We start from the raw sequence: 23,960 nt of genomic DNA on the forward strand, positions 1-23,960 counted from the left end.
ATATCGTTGTGTTTTTAAAAATGTGTTTGGATGCCTTTATACCTGTCGACTGAAAAAATGCACAGCCTAAAAGTTAAGAGTTATATTTTATTTGGTGGGAGGACTTGAGCCGGGATGACAGCCTCTCAGATTGCTCTGAGGGACTGCTTCAGAGAGGCAGGGGAGGAGCTAGGATATATAGGAGCTTTACAACAAAGACCAGGTAGTTGGAACAATAAAAGATTGCTTGTTATCTAAAGAAAAACAGGCATCTCAAGTTAAAGAATTTAGCACTTTTCTTTGTATTGGAGGAAACAAACATTTGGGCTCACTGAATTCATTCCTTTGACAAGCACCCAGGTATCTAGGGCCAGTATCCTGTCCTTTCTTATTCTGAGTCCCCTCAAAGGGCACCTTTGTGAATGGCTGCAGAGGCCAGGCTGCAGGCCTGTCCTCACTAGGGGGTGGCGGCAGCTGCTGATGACTTGATGGCTTCAGCATTCTTTGTTTACTGATACGGTTGCAGTATTTTCATTCACATTGCAGTATTTTGGTTCACATACCCCTTCTATTTTGTGCTATTTGTTCTTTCCGTTTTGTCCTTGTTTTCTTTTGCTTCTTTGTCTTTTTTGGAAATTGTTTGATACATTTTCCCCTCTTGTTCCATTTTTCCTTGTGATAGTTTGGCGTTGTACTAGTTTTCCTTGTACTCATTTGGCATTAATGTTCTTGTTTGGCATTTATGTATAGTCTTTATAAGTGGCTAACCTATTGATTTTAATATATACCTTTAACTTAAACTATCTTTATCTTTTCCCTGCCATATATAGAAATCTTAAATTGCCTTAACTACTAGAGTTTAGTTCTCTTTTATTATTTTTACCATTTTTAACTTCCCAAATTGAAATAATTATTTTGTTTATACTTCCTTGTTTGTTTAGTTTTATCTACATGCTTACTAATTTTTTTTTTTTTTACCTGCTCTTATATGCAGCACCACAGATCTATAGGATGATATTCCTTCTTGAACTACATCTTTAGAAGTATCTTCAGTAAGGGTCAGTTGGCTGAAAACTTCAATTTATAGTGTGTTTATGTTTTCCTCCTCGGTAATGCCTTCTCAGAATCTTGACGTTTTCACTCCCCTGTTATCTGGCTGCCACTGTTGCTGTTGAAAAATCAAGTGTTTGTCCAGTTGTCTTTCCTTTGTGAGTAATCTGTCTCTGTTCTATGTCTACTTTTAAGGACTTCTTTTCATTGTTGTTCTACTATTTTATTATGAGATGTCCAAGTGTGGTTTTCTTTTTGTTCATTCTGCTTTGTTTTTGTTGGGCTTCCTACGTATGAAAATCAATGTCTTAAGAGCATTCTGAGAAAAAAATATTTCTGCAATTCTCTCTTCAAATGCTGTCTTTCTTCCATGTTTTATCAACTCTAATTAAAACTTTTTATAAAACTCTACTTAGACATATGCTGAGTTTTCCATTTGTCGACTGAAATTAATGCACAGCCTAAAAGTTGAGAGTTATGTTTTGTTTGGGGGACATTTCTGAGGACTCGAACCCCTTCGAGTCTCCGATGAAGCCTCTCAGATGTCTCTGAGGGACTGCTCTAGAGAGGTAGGGGAGGAGCCAGGATATATAGGAGCTTTACAACAAAGACCAGAGTTGGAAGAATAAAAGATTACTAGTTAACTAAAGAAAAACCAGGTATCTTGAGTTAAAACATTCAGCGCTTTTCTATGTATGGGAGGAAGCAAACATTTGGACTCACTGAATTCATTCCTTTGACAAGCACCTAGCTATCTAAAGCCAGTATCCTGTCCTTTCTTATTCTGAGTCCCCTCAGAGTGCACCATTGTGAATGGCTGCAGAGGCAGGGCTGCAGGCCTGTCCTCACTGGGGGGTGGCGGCAGCTACTGATGACTTGATGGCTTCAGCATTCTTTGTTTACTGATATGGTTTGCAGTATTTTTTGTTCACACATTCAATTATCATTCTGTTACTCTTTTATTCTTTTTCATATTTGCTATCTCTTTGTGTCTCATTGCTGCATCCTGGGTCTTTTTTTTCTCCTGATTTCTCCTTTAGTTTATTGGTTCTCTTTTTGTGTGTCTGTTCTTTTCTTTTACTATCAATGGAGTTTCTAGTTATTTCACTTATTATATTTTTCAGTTTTTACAACATCTAGTTGTTATTTTCCAAATCAGCTTGGTCAACTTGATAATTTTTTGGTTCTTTTAATATATTGCTCTCAACAAATAATGGAAGCTCATTCTTATTTTATATTCTGTATATCTTAATTACAGTATTACAGTCTTTGAGTTTCTGAAAACGTAGTTTGTTGTTTCTTGTGATACCTTGATTGTTTATTTTCTTATGTTTAATGACTTTTCTGATTGTGAGCTCATTTTTTTTCTTGGTATTTTATTGTGAGAATTCTTTAAAACCAGAATTTAAACTGCATTCTTCTAAAAATGATTGATGTTTGCTTTTCCCAGGTGCTTTAGAGCACTACCAACCTGGGGCCACTTTATTCTAAGTGTTTTGCCTTTATTTTGCAGAGGAGGTCTGGGATATTGCAGGTAGTGCTAATTGAGGCCGCAAATCCATATGAATGAGGTCTTGTCATGAAAAATTCCTCAGAGGGTCTTTTTTTTCTCTTTCTACCCAGAGCCAAAGTCATGACAGATAAGTAGTCTCATGGTATCTCTTTCTCTTCCTGTTTCTATTTCTTTCTTCCTCCAGGGAAATTTCAAAATCCTGATTTATACTCTAAAGATATTGCACTTCCAGTACCCAGGTTTTATGAGGCATGGTCTCAACTCTAACATTCCTTCATGCTCTGGGTTCCAGTATTAGTCTCCCAGATGCAGGGCACAGAGCTCATTAAAACTGAGGCTCCAGGTTGTCAGAAATTTCCATGCAATTCCCAAAGCAAAGACAAGCTCCAGAAATCATACAACAGTAAATTCAACATTTCTTGTTTTTGATCAGAAAGGAATGCCATTACTTTCTCTTCAACTCAGCTATGCATTTAAAATATCTTTTATTTTTGTCTTTAGAATTTATTATAGTATTATGCTGTGATTTGTTGCTACGAACGTGCTCCTGGAAATAACAGCCCTATTATGTCTTTTACAAATAGGTTTCAATCCTCAGAGGGACTTACCTTGAGATGTAAACTTCTCTATCCAGCCCCTTCTCTCAGTCTTTGTATTATCTCCTATGTTATCCTTAAATCCCTACATATCAAAGAGTTTTGATTTCCCTTGGAGATTAAAGAAATTTTGTCTAGGGGCTGTTAAATGAATAACCCATGTTTTGTTGGGCCACCATCTTTGGTCTCTCCTAATCTGAAAGTTAAATGACTTTTTGAGGCGATGGCCATTATAGAGTGACCAGCATTACCTATGGGATTCCCTCCACTCCTCCTAAGAAATGTAGAAGAAATACAGCACTTGAGAACACCTTCAAAATGGATGTTTCTATGGCTCCATGGAAAGGTTTTGAAAAACTACAGGTTTCCTGGGGGTGGTTCTACGGCTTGAAAACCCTCCTTTGGTTTGTGTGTGTTCTTAGAAGCTCTCAAAAGCAACAATGTAAAGATACTTGTGAAAAATTCCAAAATGATGTGTTGGGTGTCTTCTGGTTCTGCATGCGTGCAAGTTATTGATATTTTTCTTTTTAAACCATTTCTTAGACAAGAAGCAGGAGCAATACAAGGAGGACGCTCACTGCTATTTCACAGAATGTGCTAGTGACATGACTGATCTTTGCTGGGGAAACACAAGTGTTAATACTCAAGCCTGGCAGAAAAAGCTTTTCAGTTTATTTCACATGTTTTGATGTGTAATTTGTAATTGTATATGTGTATGCTGTTAGTGATTTTTCTCTTCACAGTTACCTACTTTTAAACAAACCTTTCATTTACCGTGAATAATGTGTTTATATATGCTTCTGGTAGGGTCATGAAGCTATTTATAGCTATGAAAATTTCTTGCTACTTAGAAAATACCTTTAAACACCTTTTGGGTTAAGTATTGGAGGTGTAATATGCCAACTATAGACTACATATTTATTGCAAACATATTGCAAAATTTCACACTAATAATAGTAATATAGAAATATGTCTAGCATTACGATGCAAAATCAAAGACTTTCTTCCATATTTCATCTATGGTTAATCAATGCAAGAATTTAATCATTAAACTATAAGACGAATTAGCAGCATTGTCCAAAGGAAAAAGAAAATTCCAGATGAGATTTGGTAAGTAGAAGGGAATTGATATATTAGACAACTGCTTCTAAAGAGAACCTTGAGGTATAATAATATTGTGCAGATTATCAGAAGTAAGCTTGGTACCAGTTAAATTGTGGGATTTGAGAAAATATATGGGGTAAAGGAGTCTGAGAAGAGGTTTGAAATAAATCCACACAGGTTGTTAAAAATTTTTGAAAATTTTGATGTGAGGATTTAATAGATGACTTACATCTTCAGCCAAGTATTTTGAATGTGTCACTTCAAATGCATTGTCATGGAGAGACTGGGAGCTTGAAGAAGTCTAAAGGAGTAGGTAGCAGCCATGGAAAGAAGAAAAATTTTAAGAGAGAAAGGCATTGAAACATTAAGGCAGAATGGACTTGAGATTTTAATATGAAAGTATGGAGGAAATTGAGACTGAGGGAAAAAAAAACAAAACTCAGGACCCCTTAAAAATGACTGCCGTTCACTTTGCAAAAAGATGACCTCAAAACTCCCAATTTCTAATTATGTTAGATAAGAAGAAAAAGACACAGTGGAGGTTGTGAAGGCATGAGGTCACAAGAGAATAACTGGAAAAAAATCAGAGAACATTAAGTAAAAACAAATCCTCAAGAATGTTTCTTTGAGACTCTTTTACTTAGTGGCCTTCACATTTGATACCCTTCATCCTGGAGAACATGCCAGTCTCAGTTAGTCTGGCCAAGAAGGAAGCAGTTAAAAAAAATTAAGTTGGTAAGTGAAAATATTAGTATCACATAAAGACAATTTGTTCCAAGCCAAGCACTTTGTTTTGTGCAAAAGTATGGAGTATATAGGTTAAAAATAATTTTTGTAGCCACAAGTAATTTTGTAGCCACGAGTGTGTGTCAAGGAACACAGCATTGAAGGAATTGTTTAAAATATTGCTACTGCTTCATGTTTTATTATCACCTCCATGCTGCATGTAAGTTTTAGTAAGTACAGTATTATTTGTAAGGATGATTGTTTTTAAAAAGAAAACATGATCAGGGAGTTCTCAAAGTAAAAAAACACTTGAGAGATGAAGCAAACCAATTCTCGAGGTTATTATTGCATTCTAGCAGAACTGTAGAAAAAAGTTAATCTTTGATCTTAAAAAATAAATGGCATGAAATACAAATTTACATATACAAGTCAGGCTTCATGTAAGACAGCACTATAAGACAGAATGAAGCTTAACTCTAAAGGAGAGATATATGATTTGTTTAAAACATTTAAAAACATTGTCTCTGTGTCTTAAAACAGTATTTTGGCAATACAAATACAAATTTCTTCTACCTTTCGTCTTTACACTGACCCTTTATATATCCTGAGATTGTATAGAAGAGACATCCTTAGTTTCATTTGTCAAATAGGCTAAATACATATTTAAAATTTAAAAAGCAAAACTGAAATAAGCATTTTCCTTGTGGTATCATGAGCACATCAATAGCTAAGTCACTTTCTGATACTGACTTAGAGTCTGACGGTGAAGACAACACCAACAATCCAAAATCCACTAACCTTTACTCGTTATCAAGATTACCTCAAATTCCTCCTATCTGAGACCATTTTTCAACAGCTATTTTGTGCAAAATAATTGTCATAGCAGATTATAAACTGAATATGCAATCCATCAGTGCCTCTAGGTATCAGTTTAACCTTTGGATCTCGCCAAATGACGAGAAGGGCAATGGCCCACTTATTCTGAAGTCTTGTAGCATTATCTTCATGTGTTGTTCTTTCTACTGTTGACTGATATTGAAGGATCATGTAAAAAGTTCATATTAAACACTCTCATGTAATTGTTTAAGAAATGCTTTGGAAGCTGACTGTGACATTATACCAGGCTTCTTTTCAAGGACTCATGGAAGAAATGTTTCACAGAAAATAAGTTTGCTTCCCTTATAGATATTGTGAATGTTAGGACTGTGTTTTCTCTGTTACTTTGTGTTTTAGTTTGCCAGGCCTGCCACAATAAAATACTGTAGACTGGGTGGCTTACACGATGGAAATTAATTTTCTTACAGCTCTGGGGCAGAGTTGGTTTTCTTGAGGCTTCTCTCCTTGTTTTATAGATGGCTGCTTCTTGCTGTGTCCTCACTTGGCCTTTTCTGTAAACATGGGCCCCTGGCATCTCTTCATCTTCTTATAAGGCCACCAGTCCTCTTGGATTAGGGCCTCACCCTTATGACCCACTTCTGACCTCATTTAACATTAATTACCTCCTGAAAGGCCTTATCTCCAAATGTAGTCACATTTGGGGATGAAGGCTTTAGCACATGAATTTTATAGGAATACAGTTCAGTCTATAACACTTTGATACAAAGGAGTTTGAGAGCCAAATCTGTGTAACACATTAAGCAACATCAGAAAACACTTGACATTATTTTTCTGTCCACATTTTCCCTTTAACCTGATATTCTTTTTCTTCCTTTTTTATACATACTCTACTTTTTGTAAGCTACCTTAAATCTTTTTGTAAGACAAAGGACAAAAAAATAAGTAAATAAAAAAGTTCTTATCTATAATAGATTTGTATGGATATTTGCTCACTGAAATGATCAGTAGGAATTATATTTCTGGGGGCCAAAAGATGGTGGAGGAGTGTCCGTTATCATACTTTGAATATACTTACTTATTAAATGTTTAGGCTTATAATATATATTATAATGGAACAGTTCTCCCTTTGATAATGTAACAGAACATCAATGGAATTAAAATTTTACAGATGATGAAGTTGTTTTCCTACTATGTCAACTCTTCTTTCTCTTTTTCTAGAAAACCTTCATGAAAAAAGAACAACAGTCTGTCAAGCCCGAATCAAAGCCACAACCCAGGTATATCTTTTATATAATAGCACAAAAGTTTAAATTAATGTGCTTGCTTTTGGTTTTATCGTGACTTCTTAAGTATCTGGTTTAAAGAAGTGTAGTTTTTTGAAAGCTCATGTTTTTAACATATCTTTTTCAAAGTTTCCCATTTCATTCTACTAGGGCAAGGGGAAAAACATTCTTATTTTTTGAGTGTATTAATGCTCATTCAGTAGGCCAGGCTGTAAGTTTACTTTGCAACAGCTAGTAAAAGCAATGTAAACAGTACTGCAAGATGTTTCAGCAATTTTATTTATTAGAAACTGTGAACTACAATTCACTATGGTACAGCATGCGTTTCAGTGACTCTATGAGGGATTCTTAAGATTGCTTTGCTTCTTTGTGTAGCAAATTTATTGACAAACTTTTGTGAAAAACAACTGATTTTGTGAGATAAATTAGAGAATGAGATGGAAAGAAGGGATTGTAGAAAGTTAACAGTGACGTTTCTGGAAAGGAGAGATTTCAAACCTGTAATTTCTAATTCACTGGTGATACATTCATTTATGACTTCACCAGATATTGTTTTAGTACTCACTCAGTGCAATACACCGTGCCAAGTTATATAGATGCAAATAGCAAAAAGCCTTGGAGACTGAATCTGATCAGAAGCAATCAGTTTGGAAATCTAATCCTCTAGTAAATACAGATTTATTTAAATATATTATAGGGTACCTTTTCTTACCTGACATCCTCTTCATTTCTTCTCTCAATTACTCAAAAATTCTGGTGATAAAAGGACTATAATCCCTCATTCACACTTCCAAAATCTGGAAAGCTCCAGAAACTGTAAGTTAATGTTACCTAAGGTGGCACCAAAACTCTAAGTGTCAAACCTGACTTAAAATGACAGGTGATTATAATTACTCATAGTCTTTACTTTTTCCACTTCATATGACTATTCATGTTTGCACGCATACTAACATTAATTATATTAGCTAATTAATATCAGTATGTTTAATGACAGGACACTGCCCAGACTCTGCTTGAGTATTACATACTATATAGTATACATGCTATATGAATTTCCTAGACTTCAAAAAAGAAAATCTGAATTCCAAAATACATCTGACTATAAGGTTCAAGTACTGTGGAATTTCACTATATGATGAATCTAGACCAATATGACTATGAAATAATGCAATGCAATTACTTAAATATCCAATAAATAAATATCCAATTTAAGATTAAGTATTTTCTGAGAGCTAATCTCATAATAAATTTAGTAATAGCATAATAGCATTCATTCTGTGCTTATCTTGTACCAGGTACTTTAATTTAACTCCTGCAACAACACAATGATATATTTTTATTATCACCATTTTACTGATGGAAGAACTCAGGTTGAATATCTCACTTAGGGTCATTCAGCTAGTTGATGTCAGAGCTGGATTCAAATGTAGGTCGTTTAATTGCAAAGTCATTGCTATACTTTATAAACTAAATTGTACCAGAAGGATCTCTGGCTAAAATGTCAAGTTCTATGAGAGCAAGGAGTGTTGATTCTGTGAATACTTCTATTTAGAGCTCTTGGCACCATCCCTGGCATGTGGTAGATACTCAGAAAATATAATTGAATAAATCAACAATTTCTAGAGGAAAAGGAAAAACAAATTTGTATTGTCTAGTTGAGAAAAATTTCCTTTGGTCTTTCATAGTTTATGCATTTAACAACAAACATTAAGCACCTCCTATTTTAGGTGCCAAGATAGACTCCTTAAATTTATGGAATTTAAAGCCTAGGCAGAGTCGTTAGTTGCTGTTCACCATGGAGAGAGACAGAAACTGGAGTTTAAGTCCTGCCAAATTAATAGGGATTTAGTAAATACCTCAGTCTCTCCCTGGAAATCTTAGAAGGCCAACACCTAAGGAGTGGAGATTATATCCCAGGACTAAGAGATTTACCTTAGTACAAAGGACAAAACAAACAGATTCACCCTAACAAAGGCGTAAGCTAAGCCTTGACCAGTTTAAGATGATAAACCAGTAACCTTGCTACCACTTAGAAAAAAAAAAAAATCAACATTCTTTCAAGGACAGTAACACAATCCAGTCTCTACAGTGTACAATGCTTAGCTAGTACACAACAAATAAAATATTAAACAGGTTAAGAAACAGGAAAATTTGGGTTACAGCAAAGAAAAAGACATCCCAAATGTTGGAATTAGCTGACAAGGGCTCTAAAGCAGTTATTATAAATTTTCAAGAACTTAAGGAAAAATGTGTTTATAATAACAGAGGATCCCAGTGCATAAATGGAAACTATAAAGAAAATAATCAAATGAAAATTATGGAACTGAGAAATACAGTATCTGTTATGAAAATTTCATTGGATAGTTGAACAGCATATTGGAGAAGGCAGTATAGAAGGTCAGTAAATGCATAGATCTGTAGAGACTAATCTGAAGGAGAGAAAACAATGATTGAGAGAAAAATGAGCAAAGACTGATTGACTTATAAATTAATATCAAGTGGCCTACCATATGTGATTTGGAGTCTCAGCAGAAGAGAAATAGAAAAAGGCAGAAAAAGTAGTTGAAGAAATAATGGCTGAAAATTTCCAAATTTAATGAAAAACAGCTTTATGTATCTAAAAAGATCATCAATCTAAGCAAGATAAATACAAGAAAACCTGCATGTAGAAATATCATAGTCAAAGAGCTGAGAATCAAAGGCAAAGAAAAACTTTCAAAATAGCCACGGGGGAAAAATATACATTGTACAGAGGGTTACAATTCTAAGAATTATGGATGTCTTCTTATTGGAAGTGATGCATACCAGGAAGCAATGAAATTATATTTTTAAAGTGCTAAAAAAATTATCAACTGATAATTCTATATCTAGTGAAACTATCTCATAATATTGGGGTTGAAAAAATAATTTTTCAGCTAAATTAAAGAAATGAGAATATATTGCCAGCTGATCAGCACTTCACAAATGTTAAAAGAAGCTCTTCATGCTGAGAGAAATGGCATCTGCTAGATATTTGAATCTATGAGACGAAATAAAGAAGTTTGAAAATAAAAAAAAATATGAAAATGAATATTTTTCTAATTATTTTAAAATTAAACATTTAAGGCAAAATCACAGCATTATTATGGTATTTATGTTAGGTATATGCAAAAATATATATGACAATAATAGCAAAAGTAATGGACTTCTACTTTTGCAAGTTTCTTTCATGTCATGAATAGTGGCATTAATTCTAAGTAGTGTGAGAAGTTAAGAATGCAGTGTAATTCCTAGAGCAGCCACTACTACAAAAAGATAACCCTAAAAGATAATACAAAAAGTAAAATGGAATATCAAAAACTATATGGTTAACTCAAAAGAAAAGGGGAACATGTAGAGTGAATAAAAACAAATAGGGAAACTGTAGACTTAAACCCAACTGTACAAATATTTGTGTTACATATTCAGAATAAACATACAGATAAAGTAAGAGCTTGTCAGGCTGGATAAGAAAGCAAGAACCAACTCTATACTGTTTATAAGAGATGGATATAAAAAGACATTAATTAGAAATAAAAGGTTAGGAAAAGATAAACAATTAAAAAAGGTAGCCTAAGAATGCTAGAGTGGCTATGTTAACATCAAAGTAGACTTGACAGACTATTGCCAGAGATCAAAAGGACACTTCATAATTGTAAAAGGGTGAATTAATCAGAACTAGATAATAATCCTAAATATGTATGCCTTAATAATAGAGCTTTAATATAAATAAAGCAAATTGACAGGATTAAAGAATAAAATGGACAACTCCATAATTATGAGTGGAAACTTTTTACATGCTTTTTTTAGTAATTAATAAGCAAAGTAGTAAAAAGAATAAATAACAATATAGCAGATTTGAACAAACTATCAACTAATTTGACCTAATTAACATTTATAGAAGACTACATCTAAGAACTGTAGAATATACATTCCTTTTAAGTCCACATGTAACACTCATTATAGAGATAAGAACAGAAAGCAATGAAATAGAAAACAGAGACAATTAAGCAAATTAACAAAGACAAAAGCTGGTTCTTTGAAAAGATTAAAAGAATTTGTAAGCTCCTATCAAAACTAAGAAAAAGAAGAGATAAAGTGAAAATTACTAATGTTTAAATTGAAAGAAGTGGAATCACTATATATTCTATAGACATTAAAAGGATGAGAATATATGAATAACTTAATGCCTACTGCATTGGTGGACAAATTCTTGAAAAAAGACAGTATACCAAAACTGACACAGAACAAATAGAAAAGCTGAATAACCTATGTCTATTAAAGAAATTGAACTTGTCATCAAAGACCTTCCCACAAAAATACTTGCTTTAAAGAAAAAAATACGTGTGTGTGTGTGTGTATGTGTGTGTGTGTGTGTGTGTGTGTATATATATATATGTATATACACACACTATTTGATAGTGTTAGCTTATCTTTTTGAGTAGGTCCTTTTCCTGTAAACATTCTTTACCGGGTTAATTTGATTAGGAAGTTTTTTTTTTCCTCATAGGTGTTACTAAAATTAAAATTTATTCCAGCCCTTTCAATGATAAAAAAAATTGTACAGTCTGAAAGATGAGTGTTTATTATAGTTATTTTCCTGGAGCCAACCAGCTAATCTGAATGCTAAATATTTTCCTGTACAGTCTACCATCTGTTGCAGGCATAAAGAGCTGTAGCAAAGTTTTGCAGGGATATCTAGCTAACTTCTGCAGGGATTATCTTAAGCATTTTAGAGGATGATGGCTGAAGGGAAGTTCAGAGAGCACTTGATTTAATTCTTTTAATTTCCAGTTGAGAAAATGAAAGATTTAAAAAGAGTAAGTGACTTCTTCAAGGTTTCAACATCACACAAAAAATAACTGTTACTAGAATACAACCCTCAATTACAGTATTCTTACTCAATCATGCTGCTTTTATGCCATTTCTATCTAAAAATTTACAACCTTTCTGATGATTACTTAAGAGAAGTAGACTGAAACTAATCATTTAGTAAATTCAGGAGTGGCTCTAATGATTAAAACATGTTACTAGATAGAATTCTGAAGAAAGAGAGAAAGTGAAACAAAGTGAAAGTAAAGTGATGCAGTGAACTATATAAAACTATAAATATTTCACATACAGACACGTTTCATTGAAAATATTGAAGTGAAACAATATTAAGATTTTCTTGTTTATTTGAAATCTGGTACCATTTCTCTCATAAAAATTCCATGAACTTTAGAATCCAAATGTGGGACCCTTCAAATCTTGTCTTAAAGCATTTTTTTTGTTAGAAATTTCCCATGTATTTTCAACTAGAAGTACCCTTAGAGTCTGCATGAGACAAAGTATATCATAACCTTCTATCAGTCATCAGTCAACTTCTGTAAGGTACTGGCTAATTTCTGAAGTATTTTTGCATTTCAAAGGTGAAAATGTGTCACGTATATATTACCATTGCCTGGGTACAGTAAGTAGAAGAAAGTTTTTTTTTTTTTTTTTACCCTTCTTAGTTATAGAAAAAAATGAAGTAATTCATTTACACAAACCCACAAGCTTTGTGGGAACCCTCTACAGTTGGCAAATAGAACTGGTTTATGCACCCACTCAGCAGTATTTTTTAAGGAGGCAGTCACTTGGCTGTTAGAAGGTGGGGATGGGAAATTAAGCAAACTAAAAATGCTGTTGCTGCACTTGATTTGGAATTACTGCAAATCTGAGCACCTACTCCTATTCTTGGGAGGGAATGGAACCTGTTGCCTTATATGGAGAAAAAGTGGTAGATAAGGGAGAGAGAATTATTGTTGTCCTAATCTTCAATAATTATGAGCCTAAAAGGCAAATTTTCACATTTCTATGTTTTTTTGGTCCATCTTCCTGTTTTTTTTTTTTTTTGTTGTTTTGTTTTGTTTTGTTTTGTTTTCCAACTGTGAAGTTCTCAAAATTTAGAAGGAGAAAAACAGATGAGATAGTATTGCTTAGGTCTATTTGCTGTGCAAATACGTATACCGAAGTACCTAAGATTTTTTGTTAGCTACATTATTAACCAGAGAGCTATAATGCTCAAATCCAGCACATTTAGGATAAATTTACAGGATTGCAGATTCCACACAATTGGTTTTATTTTGGGGTTCTTAAATATAAATTTGTGTATTTTTATGAGAGAGATGATCTTATTGTCTTGATTTTTCAATTCTGCTATAGATATTCATTTCATGTACAACCTTGCCCAACATTTAGAGAATCTAATTTTCATAGATGAACATTATAAAACTAAATTATTTGATATCTGAATGAAAGTTTCTACTTCCTCAATATTTCAACTTAAATGATAAATTTTGAAATTGTTAGAACTCTTGTGTCAGAGGACTGTTAGAAATCTTTCAGGTGAAAATAAGGTTGACAAAGCCTAAAACCATTTTTTAAGGGAAAGGAAGGTTATGTTAAGCTTTTCAAAGAGTGCCAAGCAATTTCATTTCCATTAGAATTGCCAAAGGGACATTTTTATGAGTTTTACTGTTTTTTTTAAAGTAAAGTGCTTTATTTAAGATTTCTAAACCAGAAAGAATTAAAGCCAATTAGATGTAACTCTTAATTTTTAGTTTTTTTTAAAAAAAGTAATACATACAGGAGTTATAGTATGTATGTTTATTTTTTACCCTGATAAAGGTAAAAGTGGATGATACTTTGCAGTGAAGTGGGATTTTGTCTTTTCCTAGCATCATCTTTTTAATCTCTTCATTAACTTCTTCATGCTTAACACATTTTCTCTTATTTGTCTAGTATCATTAGTACAAAACTATCAAGAGCAGTTTATATTATTAACTAAAAGGAAATAATGCATCAGCATGCAGAGTTCTTTCTCAGTATCTAAGCAAAACTTGTGAGCCAGAAGCTATATTGATTGTAGTCTGTTATACTATTAGGATGACATTGTGCTTTTATTTTCTGTGAGAAAGATTTTCTTTATGTCTTCCTTGAGGACCACTTCAATTTGTTTGGTGTCTCTAACTGTATTGCAAATAGTATCTCCTTTTCCCTTCAGGTAATCTATTGTATTCCATGAATAAAACACTTATCCTCCTTTGATGTCTTTCTGCAGAGAGCTGTTCATCCCTTGCAGAGTCACATGACTTTAGTGATAAATTTACCTTTTGTTGAATTTCTAAAGTACATAATTGTTTTTAAAAATGACTAATTGATTTCCGATAAGAACAATCGATGGGTCTTTAATTCATAGAATTCATAGAGGAAAAACATCCTATTTTTGATTCATAATATTAAATTTGTACTTGTAAGAAGTTCGGAGGCTGGTCATCAGCCTTTCACCTTTTTAGTATTTAATTTGTTTCAATTCTGGATGTTAAAAACATTATTTAAATATAGCTTCTACGAAGTGTACCATTTTGGAAACCTTAAGTTCCTCTTTTTTTCATTCTTTAGAATTCCAAGCATCCAGATAGTTCATGGAAATACATAGATGAGGAATCATTGTATACTTCCTCCTTCCTAGTTTGTAGCATACTAGAGCTAAAAGGGTAGTAGTAACTGGAAATGACTCACTAACATGTTACTAAAAGGCAAAATTGTACTATCAATTTTAAATTTTCTCTTTTTTGATATAATGGAATATAGTGCATTTCCTGGTATATCTAAGTATGAAATTCACATTTCAGAGTCTGGAAATTTATCTAGGTACTCTAATGTTTCCTTTATCTCTCTAGAATTACTGCATTTGTCTATCATTTTTTTCCTGTCATGGATTAAGTACTCTTATTTTAATCTCAAAACAATTTTATAGTTTGCTACCTAATACCTTTCTTTTAACCTTTTCTAAAATTTGTTACCTTCTAGTGTAATATTAGCTTGTTTATGGTTAGATACCTTCTGTGAACAGTTTTTTCTGAGTCAGTACCCAGCCTAAGCATTTTCTGAAAATAGAGTTATAGTAGATAATATTTTTCCAGTGATACTTCCTCTTGTGTCTTTTGTCTTTGGTGAATTATAGAATCTCAGAGTTGAAGGAACCTTGGAGATTTTCTACTGAAACCCTCTATCCAAAGGATGAATCTCCACATAACCTCTATTTGAAAACTCCAGAGATTAGTAATGTGTCTGTTGAAGTGGAATCCCACTTCATTCTAGAGAATGCTCAGATTTTTAGACAGTTCTCTATCCCCTTGAACTGATCCACATTGGTCCTAATTCTGTCTTCTTGAAGCCACTCTTTACCAATTTTCTTTTTTTTAGATGCTCCTCCCACCCCGTGTGTGTGTGTGTGTTTGTGTGTGTGTGTGTGTGTGTGTGTTTGCAACATTTTTGTTAGAATGCTAATTCAAATCAGCTCAAGCAAAATTGTGCTTAAATCTGTTTGCTCACGTAAGTGGAGATTCCAAGAGTCTGGAGTATTGGTGGGCGTCTTTCTTGGTATCTATTAACACATCAGGCTCAACTGATTGAACAGACTCAAGTAATGTCTTCAGGATGTGTGCTCCTTTCATTCATTTTAAATCTCTGCTTGCCCCTGCTTGGCTTTAAAACCTCTTACTATAGACTTTTTTCTCCATGTGGTAAGGAAAATGGCTGCCTTCCAGCTATCTGTAATTGACTTACTTCCTGCTGTTACCAAAAGGAGTCTCTTCACACACACACACACACACACACACACACACACAGATATTCTGGCTGACCTTCCAGCTTGGATAGCATGAGCAGCCCCATCATGGAGAAGTCACATGAGTGGAGAGGGAGAAGTGCAATTCCACAAGGAAAAAGGAGGTGAAAACAGAGGAAAAGACCCGGTGCCCACCGTACTCAAAAGTATCTTTCTTAAACTATGATGCTTTAGAAAGAACACAGTATTTCAGATATAATTATATGAATACAGTTTACAATGAGACCAAACTGTAGACACTCTAGATTAACAGGAAGCCTTTGGGGGTCAGTTCCTTAAGGGCAATACTCACGTTGCTTTAAATTGTGGAAAACAAATAAAATGTCAAACACACAAACCTTGAGGCTTTCTCAGATATTCTAATGCATCCCCATTCTGTTCTTTTTCTGTCCCTCCTTTCTCTTTATTTCTCTCCCTCCTTTTTCTTCCCTTCATCTATTATATATTGCCAAGCACACAAAGAAAATTAGTTGCTCTCATGGAATTCACAGTGTTGAAGGGTGGTAGACCCAGAGAATTAAGTTATGTAGTAACTGCAATGCTGGAAGAAAGGTACCTAACCGTCCTCATGGGTCTGAGAGGAACTAATTGTATAACATGTGTATTAACCAATTGCAGAGCTACCAGTGAAACTATCACATTTCAGCATTACAGTTAGCTCCTTATCATATTTGCCTCAAATAATTAGCTCACATGTTACCTTTTCAATAATCCTACACTTGCCCTGACACTATTTAAAATTGTATCTTCCATACCTGCTAGCATACCCCAACTGCATTACCCCGCTTTATTTTTTTTATCATAGCACACATTGTCTTCTAAGATACTCTATAATTAGCTTGTTTGATTATTGTGTTTCTCCCAATAGAATATAAGCTTAATGAGGACAGGGAGTTTTCTATGTTTTATTTACCAGTGACTCCTCAGTCCTAGAAGAGAATCATATACTAGGTGAATGAATGAATGAATAAATGAATATACATTTAATGCATGAATTAAATTTTTGGATCTTTTCTCTGCCTTCTAATGAACTTCTTTTTCCCTTTCCAGGCATCTATAGCTTCTATTTCAGACTTTCTACTGCTTCCTAGGTCTCTTCACTGGAATATCCCACAACCATGTCTCAAAATTGAAATAATTATGTGTTCTCTCTCCTGTGTCTTTTCTCCTGTATTCCCTCTCTTACCAGTAATGATACTATCCACTCTATCACCCAAAACTACTCAGTCAGCCTTTATTCTCTACCTTGTTTACAAAGATTTTATAAGAACCTTGAAATTTGCCTTCCTGAAATTCAGAAACATCATAAATCATTCCCTGGTATAGCAATCTAGTGAAAACAAAACAAAAACAATAATAAAACTAAATTAAAATAAAGGAAATGAATTCAGGATGGCATGACATTCTTTTTGTATACATTCTGGCTCTTGGCACCACTGCTACTTTTCTTTAGTTCCTCACATACCATCCACCTGATAACTGATACAATCTGAATGATACTGGCTCATACTTTGCAATTTTTTTATTCTTTCCTTTTAAGAAAATGAAGACATTTGCTATTCTCCAGAATTCTTACATGACATTCATCCTCCAGTTTCTCAAAGACAGCAGATCAACAGATGAATCTGGAAAATTATTTGCCTGAGCCTAGAAAATTTAACTAAGAGCAGCTTTAATTTTGTTTATGACATTTTTCCTTGGTTTGAGCTTCAGTTCTTTCTTATTGGTACTTGTTCTGTCCTTTTCAGTCTGTTTTTTTTTTTTTTTTTTTTTTTTTTTTGCCTCTTGAGCAAAATAGAAACAGTTGAGCTTGAGGTATTGTATTTCCATTAAAGTCCAGGTGGTGCTGATGCTGCTGGTCTCCAGACCACACTTTGAGTTTCATGCTGGAGGATACACTGGACTATGTCCAGTATTTCCCTCTATTCTCAGCTCTGTCAATTTCTAGGATGACGTAGTTGCTTTTTCCTAGGGTTGTCTAGCTAATAGAGAAAGCTGTGGTAAATCACCTTAATGATATCCTAGCACTATAATCTTGTGATAGCAAACTACCTGGGAAAATAGCTACCAGAGAACTGCATTTCCTGGGAAATGCTACCGTTTCAAAACACACGCTTACCTCCAAGTCAGGTGTTATTATTTAGCTGCACCTTCAGTCTTCCCGTCCCACCATCCTCAGGATTGTTTCTCAGTGCTGTCAGTAGAGAATAAAGATAGCTAAGTCTAGGTCAAATAAGTGAGTGCCTCAGTCATCAACTTTTTTCCTAATATCATTTTATGTTGCTTGGTGTGTCCTTTGTGCTGATCCTCCATCTTCCCCAACTTTCTTCGCTCATGACTATTTCCCTGGCCCTTAAAATGTCTACTTTACTCTGAATCTTCAGAAACTACCGGTCTCTTGCTTGACCATGCCAAGAACTTTGAAACTTCCTCTTATTTGTTAATTGTGGAATTTTGGTGTCTTCCTTCCATTACTTATCCTCTCATGCCGGGGACCTTCTCAAGAGGGCTTTGTACTCAAGCAGGAGCAGGTTGCACAATAGACGGCCAGCAGCCTGGAGCTCTGAATGTGTCCAGAGTCCAGCATGTCAGCACCATCGGGTTGTCCTAATCTTACCTGATTGGGTGGGACAAAGCACTGCAGCAGCAAAGAGGACACAAGAGTAGCCAAGCACCCAGAGACAGGCTCTCTGATAAAACTGAGTTAGTGCATATTGGCTTAGGTTCCTGGCAGAACTGGGGACTTGCACTCCCTTCCCTGGAATAGCGGTGACTGGGAGAGAGTTACTTCCTCTCTTGTGTGCATGGGATGTATCTAACTCCACCCATGTCTGCCGAAGGATGCAGCAGCAGGGAAAAAACTGACCATGTGGAATCAGCAACTGGGAAAAAGAATGGCTTGGCTTGATTCAAGGGGAAGGTCCTGGGTAGCTGTGATTCTGTCACCCAGGGGAGCACCTGAGGGTCCCTAATCTGTACATAAACTGTCTCTAGTAAACACAGGCACCCCTGTCTTAGGCAAAGGAGCAAGGAAGCCCTCTATCCTGTTTCTAATAACAAGCTCTGGGAAAGCTTGCAGAAAACCAAACTGACTATATCTTCTAGCTGTGTTTACATGACAAGAACCAGAGGACTTATCCACAAGAAACTGGTAGAAGCTGGCTGAACTTGAAAACTGGGACAAAGATCTCTCTACAGCTCATTGTCATCTCATTTTAACACTAAAATCCCCACCAGAGGGCACCATCTTGGTTCCATCCACTTGTGACCCAAACCCTAAAAGACCATAAAGGGGCAGAAAAGAGTCCTGGATCCCATTCCAGGAAATCATCTCCCACTTCCATGAGCCTAAGTGACACTGGTCTCCACCCTTTTAGCCCCTTTTCCTATAAAAAGCTTGTCCTCGCCTACACTCGGGGAGAAGGTGCTTTTAGAGCAAGAGCTCCTCCTCCTCCATTTGTTGGCCAATGAATAAAATTTCTGTCTGCTGCTGCAAAAAGTAATTTCACCTTATTGATATGAACAATAACTGAGGAGGGAAGGCAGCTAACGTATTGGTACCAATTCCTGTGTGGAAGCAGAAGGAAAATGTCTGAGGAGCTGCAAGCAGAATAACAGGAGGGAGAACACACAGTAACCCTGCACACAGAAGTAAAATGAGGATGCATGAATGTCTCAGGCAGGGAAAATCAGATTTTCTATCACTTTTTCATGGAAGTACTCATACAGAGGGAGAGTAGAGAGGCAGAACCCAGGGGAGGTAGGGATACAAAGTACCATTCCTCTCTAGGTTGCTGTGAAGACTGTCCACATTTCCTGCTTTTCTAATAGAGTTCAGCTTGCTTCCTGACCATCGCTTTGTGTGTGTGCTTGCTTGAGGGTCTCCTGGACTCCAGGGAATGACAGTCCCTAAAACACATGTGTGGTTGGGGATGAAATACTGAGTATAATATCAGGAATTGTTTTTACAGTCACCTGAACTTTTGTGGGGGTTTCTCTCCTAACCTAAAGCCCTCTTCTAGGGAGAAGGAATCTGTGCACCAGTCTTCATTGTCTGCTCTTTTTGAGTAGACATGAGAGAGACGGATGGCAGTGGGTAGAGCCAGTTCTCCTCCATAACTGCCTCAAGTTTGGGCTGGGAGCAAAGGGCTATCCCAAGAGACATAAATTGATGTTTTGGGAGAAAGAGCAGACAACTCACTGTGTTCCCTGTTCCATAGACAAGCTTGTGAAAAATGGAGAACTGTGGTCACTGTGCCACAGTAAAATCAGCTCCCATTACACCTGTGGCATAAACGCCCAGGTCATTACAGACATCTTCAGGAGTAGTTTTCTTCAGTGTCCTACAGATGAAACACGTAGGCACAATAAAAAGGAGTTTTAACTGTTTGTATTAAAGAGAATTCCCTGAAAGTGCACCGTAATTACCTTGCCCATAAAGTCAGAGTCCATTAAGTTTGAACAAAACGTGTATTTCCTTTCTGCTTTTGCTTTTCTCTTGTGTGAAACGATAATTTCAGTTTAATTCATAATAAATAGTTCTCCTCCAGAATGTTTATACATAAGAGAAAGAATAATTGTGTTTTTTTAAACTGAATTTGGAATTTAAAAATCTCTTTCTTATTTTGAAGAAGAGCTGTTGGAAAATTCAAACCAAGCAGCAGCAGCAAAAACAAAATCCATCTTTCCAGAAATCTGACATAATGGGCTGAGAGATGTCTTCCTAGGAAAATCAGGTGGAGCAGGGAGCAGACATACTCCCAGCCCAGTGTAGCATTTGCATTTCTGGATGGGTACTAGTTAGAGCACTTTAGGTGATTGTTTAAGGCAAGTACCCTCAGAGGCTTCAAATAGAATATTAGCCTCCGCCCTTTAATATGATCTGGTTAAAGAGATTGCTGTGGAACTGGGGGCCTCCAAAAATAAGAGGTCTCTTGGCTGTTTTGGGTCAAGGCAGGCTAGCATTGTGAGGAATGATCAGAACACAAAAGAAGCATAGAGAAAGCCCAGAAGAAAACACATTCAGATATTTAAACTATTTAAAATTTTGTCTAAATTAAAGTGATTCTATCTTACATTTCAGGAGGATTGCATTTGATTTTTTAAAGTTTCAAGAACCCTGCTCTGATTTTTTTAAGTGAACAGGTTTTGCTAGCATGAAGTACTAAACCCGTGGCAAGATTTGCAAATAAATAACATTGAGACAGTATTAATCATGGAAATGTATTACATCCCTGTTCATAAAAACCTCTACCGCCCATGCTGAATTTAATGCATTGTTTTTAAACTGAACAGACCTCATATGGGGCATTAAAGTAGGCCACAAACTTGTTTCACTCGTTAGCCAAGCTGCTTTCAGATCCAGCATTCAAAGCACAAGGGCATCACATGTCTCCACTTCAAGGCTGCCCGTACAGGAAACGAAAGCCCTCGACACAGCTTGGTAGCAGAGGATCCAAATCAGAGTAAATTGTGTAAATTATAACCAAATTGCAAAGCATTTGGACAAAGCAGGCATGCTAGTCTAATCAGGCAAGCGACGATATTTACTTTTCGATAGTGCAGGTTGGAAGAGGAATAAGGGAAGGGAGGCAGCATCACAAATCTCTTCTAATGTATTTCTGAACTTGGCAGCCTGAACTGGTTTTGCCACATATTTGCAGCTTAAAAAGTATTTGGCTTTTACAACAGCCAAAATAAGTATCCCTTAATCACTTTCAACCTGTGAACAGATGGGCAAAGAGTGCTTTTATAAATGGAGCATACAAAATACTTCAATATCAGCCAAAGCTAGTTAGTAGCAATATCTGAACCAAACTCTAAAACTGACTTAGTGTTTAATACATATTATCGTATAAGCATTAGCAGTTGAAAGGAAATTCCCTCTTCAAATGTTTGCCAAGCTCAGTGTCTAATGTTCAGACACGATTAACTTACTAATTAACTTATTGTCTCTTTTCTCACATGTAATCTTGCTTAATGATTTCTCCTCTCACTGAAAACTGTTTGGTCTGATACCTTGATCATAGATTTGTCAGATCTCAAGTGAAAGAGGCAAATTCAGCTCTTCAGTTCTGGTCTTTCTCTTAAACTTTTTAGAGTGACTTTAGTAAAAGGTGGTTTGGGGAAAAAGAGGGTGGTCTCTTTATGGTGAAAACTGGTTTCATATCTAGCCTTTAATGACTGACATTTTTATCTTTATAAAGACTTTCTAAACGAGTTTTTTTTTAAATTGAGATATAATTGACATATAACATCACATTTATTTCAAGTGTACAACATAATGATTAGATATTTGTATATATTGTGAAATGATCACAGAAAGTCCTGTTAACATCCATCACTACACATAGTTACAAATTTTTTTTCTTGTGATGAGAACTTTTAAGATCTTCTTTCTTAGCAACTTTTAAATATGCAATACAGTGTTATTAACTATAGTCACCATGCTGTACACTGCATCCCCAGGACTTATTTATTTTATATCTGTAATATGTAACTTTTAGCCTAAAAGAGTTTTACAGAGACTCTTTAGTGGCTGAGAATCCATAAAATTAATAATTATCTCCATATCAGAACTGTAAAATCTATAAAAAATGATAATTATCTCCATATCAGAATGGTATTAAGACATTATGAAGGAAGATAAATTTAAAAATTACATTTGGAGAAGTAAGCAAAAGATAGTTTCTACTGATTCTTTAATTCAGAGGAGGTTACTCTGCCTCCATGTATCAGACAGTCACAATATATTTCCCGCATCACACCTACATGCTGCTGATTCTTGTACCCTGAATGAAGTTGACCATTTATGTAATAGAGTCAGTATATGTGGTATGACTGTCTTTAATATCTCTGAAACAAACAAAAGAAAAAGAAAACCTGAAGCCATTCACTCAAATCATTCTAACCATTGAGGATTGGGGTTTGCCAGTGCCAACCTCTCTAAAGTCATGACATAATTTTGTCCTGTCTTGATTTTATCATACATAGTTCAAGATGGGCTTTGAATTCTGTGTTAATCACAACTTCGTGATCTTGGGACATCACCTAATTTCTCTCAGCATTAATTTATTAAATCAGACTAGAAACATTTATCCAATAAAATTATTTTGCAGATTAAAGCAGAAAGTGTGTTGGGAGTAAATGCTTAATAAAAGATTGCCACTATTACTGGTATTAATGGGTTTAGTTATTATAATTTTCATTTCTATTATGCAATGTATATTTGTCTATTTCAAATTTAAACAAAATGGAAACCAAGAAGTAAACATTTTGCTTTATAACTAGTGTTGTTTCTTTACAACCTAGTATTTAATCAGGGATTTGCATGGGTTTTATTGGAGGACTTAATGAATCAGAATCTATAGGGCAGTTCCTGAGTAAGAGTTCTTTGAAAATATTTCTCAGAGGGTTCTCATGCCACCCTTGATTCAGAGCCACTGTAGTGATAGTCACCAATAAAGTTTTGATTTCTGTCTTTCTGTTCCTATTTACATACATCATTAAGAAAATAATGTTGCAATCCTATAATGCATATAATTTAATATCTCTTGATATAATTTCTCTTATTCTCTTGATACAAGTTTTTGAAATCATAAATATTTTCTCAGGTTATTGCATAATCTTCATAAACATCACTTTTATGACCTCATAATAATTTATTGATTGGATATAGTACAATTTCCTTAGATACTTGTTTCTGAATTTCTCCCATCATAAAATGAAACTATGATGGATATCCTTACACATACAGTTTTTTTTTTTTTTAAAGATTTCAGTTCTTTTGGAGATAAGTTCCAGAGAGAAATTACTTGTGTTTGTTTATCATGGAATAAAAGATGCCTTTCTTCCCCTGACTGAGATATTAATGTGCATACTTGCTCATGATGGAGAAAAGACAAGTTGCCAGTTTGCTTTCTCAGCCTTACCTCGTGGTCAAGTTGCACTCATAAGGCATGGTTGTGTCCAAATAAGTTTGTTTAGCAACTTTTGGTTTAATATCATTAACTTGGTGCTTTATTGGGGCCAATTTCAATAACATAGATGACCTAAGAGGTGTTGGTTAAAACAAGAAGATGTCTATGTTGCATGGTTAGCAAAACTGGCAAAACTTGAGGCAAACCTCAGGTTTTTAAAAAATTTACCCCATGAAGCATTTGTCACGAGTGTCACTACTTGACAGCGATAATTTACCT

The 23,960-nt window shown here is 35.0% G+C and overlaps 1 protein-coding gene across 1 annotated transcript in view; it reads left to right on the forward strand.

The window, feature by feature from the left end:
- Positions 1-23,960, forward strand: part of LOC141579655 (IQ domain-containing protein M-like) — a 193,971-nt gene that overhangs the window by 12,239 nt on the left and 157,772 nt on the right. Inside the window, exon 2 of the mRNA XM_074377591.1 lies at positions 7,024-7,082. Coding sequence (XP_074233692.1) covers positions 7,033-7,082 — 50 coding nt within the window. The 5' untranslated portion in view covers positions 7,024-7,032. The remainder of the gene's footprint in view (positions 1-7,023; positions 7,083-23,960) is intronic.

Source organism: Camelus bactrianus, chromosome 2 (assembly GCF_048773025.1).
Source record: "Camelus bactrianus isolate YW-2024 breed Bactrian camel chromosome 2, ASM4877302v1, whole genome shotgun sequence".
In the NCBI taxonomy this organism is placed as follows: Eukaryota; Metazoa; Chordata; class Mammalia; order Artiodactyla; family Camelidae; genus Camelus; species Camelus bactrianus.